At 45.4% G+C, this 10,656-nt stretch overlaps 1 protein-coding gene across 10 annotated transcripts in view; it reads right to left on the bottom strand.

The window, feature by feature from the left end:
- Positions 1-579: 579 nt before the first annotated feature.
- Positions 580-10,656, bottom strand: part of kifc3 (kinesin family member C3) — a 43,835-nt gene continuing 33,758 nt past the window's right edge. For 5 of the 10 annotated variants that reach the window (XM_084926609.1, XM_084926541.1, XM_084926601.1 and 2 more), the window contains exons 10-21: positions 8,945-9,092; positions 8,297-8,427; positions 7,998-8,109; positions 7,259-7,440; positions 6,980-7,084; positions 6,701-6,831; positions 6,009-6,132; positions 5,618-5,747; positions 4,992-5,221; positions 4,754-4,900; positions 4,488-4,617; positions 580-3,916 (exon numbers count right to left, since the gene is read on the bottom strand). In XM_084926609.1, coding sequence (XP_084782735.1) covers positions 3,738-3,916; positions 4,488-4,617; positions 4,754-4,900; positions 4,992-5,221; positions 5,618-5,747; positions 6,009-6,132; positions 6,701-6,831; positions 6,980-7,084; positions 7,259-7,440; positions 7,998-8,109; positions 8,297-8,427; positions 8,945-9,092 — 1,749 coding nt within the window. In that variant the 3' untranslated portion in view covers positions 580-3,737. Of the gene's footprint in view, positions 3,917-4,487; positions 4,618-4,753; positions 4,901-4,991; positions 5,222-5,617; positions 5,748-6,008; positions 6,133-6,700; positions 6,832-6,979; positions 7,085-7,258; positions 7,441-7,997; positions 8,110-8,296; positions 8,428-8,944; positions 9,093-10,557; positions 10,645-10,656 lie in introns of all 10 variants that reach the window. The other 5 variants (XM_084926618.1, XM_084926551.1, XM_084926575.1 and 2 more) reach the window with 5 other exon arrangements.

Raw genomic sequence — 10,656 nt, 5'->3', positions numbered from 1 at the left:
CCACGTGTCTATAATGAGTCATATGAAAACTCCCAGGACCAGCTCCAAGGGGACAACCCCAGTAGGGGTCAAATACGTGGGACTCCCCGTTAGTGGTTAGGAGTGAAAGTCTTTTGGGTGAGAGCTGAAATGTCCTGAAGCACCTCAAAGTTAATTAATCCAGTCCAGCCAAACTCTGACGGCCCTGGCAAATCTACACATCCTAAACAAATCTCTGCACCTGCAAGCCGCTTTGCAGCCCACCTTCTCCTATTCCGCCAGCCTGAGGAACTGAACAGGTGTCAACAACAGGTGACATCGAGTTGGAGCCAATTACTGCAGGTAGAAATGATCATTCACCTTTTGTCTGAAGCCATCCTGACTGATGCGATCCTTAAATGTGATTTAAGCTGTGTGGGAACATTGGAGGCAAAGACAGGAAATGAGGTTTAATCCACAAACTCAGCTCAGTTTGTCCAGTTATTTGATTCTGAAAGTGGTGCTAGGGGGAAAAAAAAAAGTGGTTAATTCAGTCATTTTATTAACGCCCTTTAGATTAACTCAACTCACATCTTGGTCATGTCATTTTCAAATCTACAGTGATGGTGTGTCAAATACTCCTTTTTATTGCTCTTTTAAATATTTGTGTCCACACGATGCCGACGTGTGCGTTTGTTCTGGAGCGTTTATTAAAAAGTAATTACAAAACAAAACAAACAGCAAGCAGAGTTTGATCATCAGGTCAACACACAGCAGCTCATCGCGTTTCTAAGCATTCCCGTTTACTACAGCTACAGCTAACAGTCCACTTCGCACCAAGTCAACAGCTACACGTGTTCTGTCCCAGGTCAAAGGTCACCAGTGGTTTCCTGGAGGTTTGTTTTCTCCAAACAGGTGAAGAGATGACAGCAGAAGCGCACAGAGAAGAAATGAGTTTAGATACGATTCGAGTCTTTTTGTTCTTCAAGCTGAAGGAAGTTTGAAATAAAAGGAACGTCCACAGGAGCAGAAGACTGAGAATCAACGTACAGATTTCCTTGTATTGCTCACGTCCTATTGGACAGCTTAGGATCAGTGGAGTACCCTGATTGGATAAAGGAGGAAAGCCTCCAGAAACTACAGATGGGAACACAACACACGTGAAGAAAAAAAAAAAGAAAAAAAAAAGTACACTTTAAGGTTTCAGCCTCAAAATCCTCCATCAAACACGGTGCAGAGAAAAAAAGATTAAAAACAGTTGAAGACAAAAAATATTCAAGACAAAAAAAAATTAAATTTGGATCACAAAAAAAACAAAAACGGAAAAATTCATGTGCCCGCATCCTCCAAAAGAAAAAAATTATAGCATGTCAAACATAAATATACAAACACATTATGCATCTATGCACATCATCAGCCACGTTTGGGTTAGAAAATGATCTAAAAGTTTAAAGTGCAACAAAGAAACAATGAGAAATACTGATTGGAGAGCAGATACTGATTTCAGGGTTAATAAGGATTTTTTTGAGTCCCGACGGAGGAGCGCGAGTCCTGTCAGCTCATATCAGACGTCACAGCAGTCCAGACGTTTGGCCATCATCTCATAACAGTCTGTCCAGATTTAAGACCGTCTTGTCCTGTAAAGTTTCCATCGGTCTTTGATCGCTTTTGCCGCTCCTGTTGTTGGCTAAGGAGGAAATAAATCCAGGAAGGGCAGCAGGGAGGCGGCAGAGGCCTCAGGGTGCTGGCTGACACCCCGCAGCCCGTCCTGCAGCGACGGCGTCCGTCAAGCCGTCAGCTTCAGTCGTCCTGCAGAGAAACGAGAGCGTCAGCCAGCAGTCATGTGACCCTTTAACTCACCATGTCCACACTACTGACAATAAATGTGAAAACATGTTGTTTCTCTTCATTTCGCTCCTTTCTAGAGCTGATCACAAAGTTCTTACACTTTGAAGCTCCTGCAGACTGTCCACTAACGCCTCTGCATGGACCACAAATAAAACAGACACCTGTGCTGCCCTTACTAACCTCTGCTCAGAAGAAAACAAACTGCACTGGGTTTAAATATTTCTCTTGTGTACTGCTGACATTTTTTTAAACCACCTCCCAGTTTTTACCCAGGAATTTAGTCTGGAAACTTTTTAGATGAGAATTATTACTGGTGCTCAGAGCAGAGTCTCCATCTCCACCACAGAAATCTTCAAGTCAAAGAGTCAAAGAATCATTCAGGTGTGTTTTTTAAAGATAAGTTGTGCGTCCTGAGCAAAGATCACATCTGCGTTTGAACACAGACAGACGTGATCTTTGCTCAGCACACTGGCTTCCTCCAACTTCTACATGAAACATACAATTAAAGTTAAAGAGTTAAATCTGGCCAATTTCATGCTTTTTACAGTCATGGTTCAAGAACGTCATGATAACAGTTCCTGTTCTAACCAAAAACACAGAAACATGGAGGATTTTACTCCACAGTCATCGGGTCGCTGCTAATACAGGAAACAAGTCTTCATGTCACATTTGTTCAATTAGCTTCTGGTAATCAATACGACCTCTCACCGAGCATTTCTGTCAAAAGTGGTCCCAGAAAAAACAGCAGGAGTCAGTCGAGATGATCTACAGAGGCTGAAACCTCAGACTGAGCCTGACTGCAGTGTGAACGAGCAACAACCAGAAGTGTTCCTATCAAACTGACACAAACAGTGTTTTCAGATTTATCAGTGCAGACATGGAAGGAAGGAAGCAATCCCACAATCCTCTGCTCATCAGCGAGGACGCTCAGCCAGGCCACAGAGCAGCGAGGGGGAGGGACGGGATTTATCCGGACACCAGCGCACTCAAACACCCACCAACAGTCGGAAGTCACGAGACCGTAACAGAGACAGAGAGGCGGCTCGTTTGGTTTAAGCTGCTGCAGATTCAGAAATATGAGTAAATTAAAAAAAAAGCTGCAGGTGTTTTTATCAGTTTCATCTGAGAGCAGCACAGAGAGGAGCAGGATTAGAGACTGGATCACACTGCTGGCCTCGCTCCATTAAGGACTAAATGCTTTATAAAACAAAACAAACCTTCCAGCTGTTTCCGAAGCCTCTGAGTGCTTTTACGTCTCCATAATGGCTTTTTGTAACCAGACCTGACTGAAACTGGAGATCATCACATGGGGTTTATCGTCCGTCCTTCTGGACACTAAAGACAACTTTATTTTAAAAATTAAACACCTGATAAGACCTGAAAGGAGCAACCGAGGCCATAAACTCACCAGGAAAGTATTTACCTGGAATATAAATCATATTTTCAAAGCACTTCTTTTTCAAACTGAGGAGTCGCCCCCTGCAGGTCATCAGAAAGGATGCAGGTTTAAGCTGCTTTTGCACTCAGTGCCTTCATCGTTTATCTTCTTTATTATTCCCAGATGTTAATGTAAGAATCATTTCTCATCTTTAATTTATCCAACTCGTCCTGCACCTCTCTGTCCTGGGATGAGATGAAACCTCACACGTGTAAATTTCTGGTGACTTGAATTCCAAAAGAAGCCGATGAGTGATAATACAAGACTCCAGCAGCCGAACAGGCGACGCACCCATACGCACCCACACGCACACACACACACACACACACCCATACGCACGCACATGCACACACACGCACGCACATGCACCCACACACGCACACACACACACACTCTGTGGTTAGAGGTGAGGAGCATTAGATGGATGGTGGAGGAGACAGGGGGAGGGGGCACCATGCCATGCTGAGAGCTTCCATGCCAAGCTGTCCACCAATCAGAATACACCCCCACCTACCTGCCCACCGTCCCCCACCAATGGGCTGGCTCTGTCTACCTGTCTGTCTGCAAACCAACCAATCAGACCACAGAATGAGGACACAGAAGAAGAAGGAGGAGGACAGACTGACAGCGGGCGTTCCTGGAAAATTCCTCCTCCACTCTTACAGCTCAGACCTGCGATGTTCAGGAGTTATCATCATTATTATTATTTACGCTGCCGCTGTTCCCCTGCTCAGGCACCAGCGCCCTACATTTCCCACAATGCACTGCAGAAAAATGGCATGAAGGTTGCTCAGTGTTACAACAAAACATTTTTTCTACTCTTGGCACTGTGTGATGTCATAAAGAAGATATCCTCATATGGTCATCTCAGACAGAAGCTCCACCCACTTGCTTTTGTTTTTCAAACCATCAGTAAAAAAATAAAAATAAAAAAAATAAAAAAATAGAGCCAATCAGTAGAAAGTTGGCTCAAAGGGGGAGGGGCTAAACAGCCTTCTTCAGGCAGAAGGGGATGAGCTGCACCAAGGCTCAGTGTAAGACAAATAAGGATTATTTTAAACTCTGAATCATGCAAAGCTGCTCTGGGGGACTTCAGGAAGAAGCAGGGTTCAGTTTAATCAGGTGACGGGAAGCAGCCGTCCTCACAGAGCTGAGCTGCTGCTAAAACTACAACAGCTTACAGCTGAAATCATTTTATTAGCAACAATCCCAATTAATCATGTGACCTCTGAGCGCAGTGTACCTGTGGAGAGCTGTGACTGGGACCTCCTGCGGGAGCTGCTGGGAGTTCTTGAGGCGGAGGAGAGGGTGGAGCCGGCGCTGCTGGCCCGAGAGATGGGGAGAGGGACCGGGGTCACCGGGGGGGAGTCCAGCTAGAGAGAGGTCAAAGGTAACTTTTGTTAATTGTCTCATAAAACCAATTATTTCTACCCTACATCACACCGTTAACCCCGCCCTTATTCAACAGCTGATCGTGAATAAACCAAAGAAGAAGAAACACGTCTTTACCTCAACGCTGTCGTGGGTGGGCGAGGATGACGTGGACGAGTTCTCGTGTTTCCTGGAGGACGAGGAGCTCAGCTCGACGCTGCGAACCCTCTGAGCGAACTTCAGCGAGCAGACCGACTCGCTCATGTTGCTGGGCAACGGAGAGACCTGATGATGATAAACAGGAAGTCGTCACCTTCATCAAAGCCCTGTGGGGTTGTTCAGGTTGCTGCTTTTATTGGCCAGCTCCTGGACTCACCTGCACCATCATCAGGGTCTTGCTGTCTCCGCTCAGCGAGTCCTGCAGCAGGTACGTGAGGCGCGAGTTTCTGAACGGGACGTGGGAGTGTTTGCTCCGCAGCGCGTTGATGACATCGCCAAGCGCCGACAGGGATTTGTTGATGCACTGAGCTTCTCTGAGCCGACTGCCCTCCGCCCCCGACTTACCGATCCGCTCCGAGCCCGCCAGGTCCACGAGGTTCAGCTTCCCTAAACCGGAGCACAGCAGAGTGAGCACCACATGGAAAGTCATTGAATCTAACCAGGATGTTTCTTCAGAGGGCAAACTGATGAAATCTGGACCCCTTATTGAAAGTTTTGGGGAATACAGCTATGTTGTAAAGATAATCTTTGAAATAAGACATTTTTGGGACAGGAAGAGTAAAGTTTATGTGGAAATGATTTTTTGTAAAAAGAGGCCTTTGAAAGATGAAATATTTGGTAAGTCAGGTTTTTCTTTTTAGAAAAAGGAGACAGCTGATCTGATCCACACTCTGGTACCTTTTAAGGGCTGTTTGATGGTTTGGTGTCCTGGTAATACTGTGCATTAACACAAGTCCTCACACAGACACCTTAACAAACGTACGTACGTGTGTGTGTGTGTACCTAGCGTGCGGTTGCCAGTGGCTGTGTTGAATCCAGACACCGTGATGATGAGCAGAGCGTGTGACCGCGAGCTGTGCTCGTTCAGGTTGGTGCAGGCTGTCGCTCTGTTGACGTGACCCAACTCAAACACCTGCAGACAGGTAAACAGACTAACCATGAGCCGCTGGGAGCTAAACACATCATTCCTGCTCAAGATGAATTTTAGATCCACATGTTTGCAAACAGTAAAAAAACCAAAAAAAAATCCACAAAAGTTGATTGTTGTTTTTTGTTTGTTTGTTTTTTTACATTTGGTTTTGCTGCAAAACAAACACAAGCCGTCATCCATCATCACAGGAGGGCAAATGATCATCAGGCATGTTACACTAAAGGACAAGCAGGAAGTCCTCACCTTGTTGATGTCCTCGGGACTCTGCACGGTGATCTCGGTCAGTCCGGGGACGTAGAGTTGGCCGCTGCCGTCGGGATTCATCTTTATGTCGAGCTTGTCAGACGGATTCTCCCCGAGCAGGTCCCTGAACGCAACAGAGGCGTTTGAGTGCCTGCAGGTTTCGACTCAGGGCTTGAGTGCAACAACGAAGGCTGATTAAAACAGAACTCAGGGGCCCTCAGGGGTCTGAAGAGATCCGTAATTTGAACCATGAAACAAACCTTTAACCTTTCACCAACTGCAGCTCGTGAAGCCTTTCTCCCATTTCTGCGTTTTTCTATCTGTTTCGTTTTGTTCAGTCTGATAATCTGAGTTTAATCTGACCTTCAGAGCTCTGAATGTTTCTGCCAAGAAAACCTTTCACCAGATGTTGAGCTCTGACTCTTTGCACAGATGTTTTGTTACACAACAGCTGGACAGATGGAGACGAACAGATTTTACGTGATTCAGCTTTACATAACTGCTCTGCAGCTGCTCCCATACGAGGAGGCGGGAGTAAAACCTGCGATAACAGACCTCCACACTTCAAACCCTGAAACACATCCTCATGTTTCCTCATCGCTGTAAACACAAACACTGTAGTTTACATGTAAATGAAGCCATCATCAGTCTACAGGGTCAGAGGCCCTCAGACGGGACAGCTCTTTCCTCACCGCAGCGTCTCGTTGTAGATTTCCACCATGCTGACGGTGATCTTATAGTCCCAGTCTGGAGCTTTTTCCGATACCTCGGAGAACAGCAGCCGCAGAGCACGCTGGTTAATGCCGGGGTTATCAGCGACACCCTGAAGGTCCACAGGCAGAGGAGGCGGAGTTTACAGGTGTATTCAGCGACCTCTCGATTAAATTTTACTTACATTTGAATTTGTGTCTTGTTATTGGAGCAAAAACTGAGCTTTTCTGAGCGGATAAATGTGAAAAGCCCCGTCCTACCTCCATGGTGTAGGTTTTCCCGGAGCCGGTCTGCCCGTAGGCGAAGATGCAGACGTTATAGCCGTCAATACAGGAAGTGATCAGAGCCTGAACCTCCTGAAACACCTGATGAGCCAATCAGAGAGAGACCAGCAGATGAGACGCACACCTTTATTCACAATGACCACAAAAATCATGACCGATGGGGTATCTGCTCACAAGACGAGCCTCTGACCTGGAGGTCGTTTCAGGCTTCATTATTTTGAAGTTCAACAATCTAAACGTTCCGAGGACGCTCACCTCTTCCTGCGTGGCGTGAGGGGGGAAGACTTTATCCAGCTCAAAGGTCATGACCTTGCCCTTGTTAGAGAGGTAGAGGATGGCGTCGTCGTCCGAGTCGAAGCTCAGCATGGTTTTGGCATCGGCGGAGTCCTGCTCCTCCTGACTGACCGGCCGGACGCGACAGAACACACGGATGTTACCTTGGAGACCAAACACAGCAGCACGGTGAATTTAGAACATTTTGTTCTGACCAAACAGACGAGATCATTTCCTGCATCTGCACAGGTGCTCAAACATCTGCCAGGTGAGATTATCGGTCTCTACCAGAGCAGCTTTGCATGAATCATGGCTCAAAATAATCCTTTATCCTCCGCGGAGTTCATTTTCCATCTGAAACAAGCCGATTTAGAGCTCCGCCCTCTTTATGCCAACTTTATTCTGATTGGCTGCCCCTCTGTACCTGTGTTTGATGTTTGGAGTAGCCTGATGCTTAAGTTTTTGGTATGAGCTCGTCAGTAAGACATGACAGGAAACAAGGAAAAGCAGGTTCTCACCTCCTTCAAAATAAAATGCAGCTATATGCTCCATGTTGCAGACTAATATGTGCTTCTTTAAAGATCTTTAATAGAAGATTTCTGTTTTACTAAAGTATTAAAATCTGTGATCAGGTGTGTGAGCGAGCAGGTGAGAGCAGGAGCTATGAAACGTTTTAAATGCACAAAGACGTCGGACAGAAAACACGAAGCTTGTTTCAGACCTTTGAGTCGAACCAGCTCGTTGTGGCATTTCTTCCTCAGGTTCATCTCTCGCTTGTATTTACGCAGCAGCTCCTGGTTGGTGCTGCTCACCTCACTGATCACCTGGCAGATCTGACACACACACACACACACACACACACACACACACACACACACACACACACACTTTATATTTATAAAATGACTGCAAAATCATTTGTATGAATTAACACTTATAGGTTTTTTTTATCCCCATTTAAAGGGTGTCTTGACTCGACCCATCTCTCAGCGTAACCATGACGGCGGGGCTCTGACTCACCTCCTGCTTGGCCTCCGTGATTGCTTTGTCCAGCATGAAGGGGAAGTCCTGTACCTGCCTCTTCAGACAGTTGTAGTCCGAGGTGAGAGTCCTGAGGGCCGGCTGCAGGCTCAGCAGGTTCATACGCACACCTGTAAACAACAACAACAAATGAAGCTAACGAGGAAGCATCAAGACCTGCAGTTCCTCCAAAATCCAGCAGAGGCAGCAGTGAGTCGGTCCCCATAGACTTCCAAGTTAAAACTTTGCAGCAGAAATAAACGTGTTTACAGCCGGATACACAAACTGTTCGGTCTCTGCAGATGATTTCCTCCTGTATAATGCCTGGTAAGTCGCCTGCATTAAAATTTGCATTATTAGGGGTGTGGCCTCTCAGCTTTCTGCTGACTTCACCTCAACTAACCAGAGTCCCTGAACTGGACCATGTTTGTGCTGTTGGAGCATTTTTAATATCTTCAGGTGACCAGTAATATGGCTGCTGTGAGGTTACTGTACTAACAGACTCTCCAAGATGTCTGAGTGATTTTATTTGGATGTTACCAAGAACACAGGATACCTGCGTCTCTGATGGATACATGCAACATGGGAATGGTCACCGAGCCCATATACACAGTCTGCGGTTCAGACCAACAGGAAACTGCGTCTGACCTGCGAGGTTCTCGTGGACGGCCTTCATCTCGCTCTCGGCTCGGATGAACGCCTCCTCGATGACACGGTTCTTCTCCTCCTCCAGGTTCTGCATCTCCGCCTCCAGCTGACCCTGAGCTCGCTCCATCTCTCCTTCATAGACCAGGATCTGGAGGGCGGATGCACACAGGTGGAGGCCAGTGTCAGAATACACACCCGAGCACATCATCAAGTTTCTGCCTTTGCGTTCATCTGTACGACGAGCCTCACAGAAAACTTTTAAATATCCCCGATTCAAGTTTGACTTGTTTCCATAACCTTAAACATTATGTGAAATGTTGATACTAATTAATGACATTTTGACCAATAAGAATTAAGCTGCAGATAATATCAACATAAATTACAAAAAAGGCCAAATTACATCACAGTTATTTCAAAATATAAATACATTAATTACAGATCTACAGTTTCACTAATAAGAAATGAAAAATGTTTTTGCTAGTGAAAAATAAACTGTAGGCATCTTTAATTAGGATTGGACTAAAATGACTTATTGATGTTACTTGGAAACTCAAATTTTAAATATAATTTCACATTTACAGCTAAAATTATTGGATTCACAAGAACTCTCAAGAATTTAATTTTACATTTCAAACATGGAATTTCTTAGAGGATAACTTCCATTAGCAGACTGTTTTCATGTTTAATTAAAGTTATATTCAGAATAACATTACATCAGCTATGCCAGACACACCTGATCACAAAGCTAACAAGAACAAGGAAACATTTGAAACGCTTCAAATGCAGCGAGGAGAAAAAAACCTTCAGGATTACCAGCAAACATCAGCTAGCATCGGTTAGCTAAGCAGCAGTTAGTAAATATTTTTTACACGCTGTCAAAGCTAACACAAAAGCTAGTGTCACAGGAGAACACACAGGTGTATCACACAGGTAAATCTGATCACACAGGTGGAACAGGAACATACAGGAAGGCTTCTTCACACTGATGACTAACGGTTCTAATGTGTTTCCACAATTTTAAAAACTAAATTAAACATCCAGCAGCTGCTCGCCAGGTTGGTTGTTACCTGGAGCTGGGCTAACGCTTTCTTTATGCTAAACTAGAACAACCAAAATAAAAAGCTTTGTATTTTAATGTGAACACAGCCTGCAATAACCAGGGAGCACTGGGACAGTTACTGGGATGGTTTAAAAAAAAAAAAAAAATCACACACTGGGTGATCACACAGGGTCTGAGGCTCTGAAGCGTCCCAGTTAAACCAGTTCAAACCACCAATTTTAGAAACTCTCATAAGCTGACACACACACACACACACACACACACACACACTTTGTCTTCATATTTAAATTTTTATCCAATTAAACAAGATCTTTATTTCTGCCATCACATCGTTGCACAGCCGTTTTGCCCTCATGTAATCATTTTTTAATAAAACTTGTGTATCGTGTCTTTGCATCGTAACAAACGATGGCGTCAGTGGGTGACGTGTCTGGTTTATCTGGCAGCTTCAGTGCCGGCGCTCTCGGTCAGGGGCGGTCGCTCACTGCGACCTCTGTTCTCTGAACATTAATGATGTCACGGGGTAGGCGGGGAAAAGGACTGGGTGGCCAACCTTCGATAACCTGCGAACCACCTCGCTGTTGCGCCGGCCGACGGCCTTGGACAGGAGGCCGCACAGACGGCCTCGATCTGCAAGGAGCTGCAACCGGAT

The sequence above is a fragment of the Perissodus microlepis genome, chromosome 1 (genome assembly GCF_051167445.1).
Source record: "Perissodus microlepis isolate ML-2025 ecotype Zambia chromosome 1, ASM5116744v1, whole genome shotgun sequence".
NCBI classification, from domain to species: Eukaryota; Metazoa; Chordata; class Actinopteri; order Cichliformes; family Cichlidae; genus Perissodus; species Perissodus microlepis.
The sequence above is the reverse complement of the archived record's forward strand: the minus strand, read 5'-3'. Positions and strand labels throughout refer to the sequence as shown.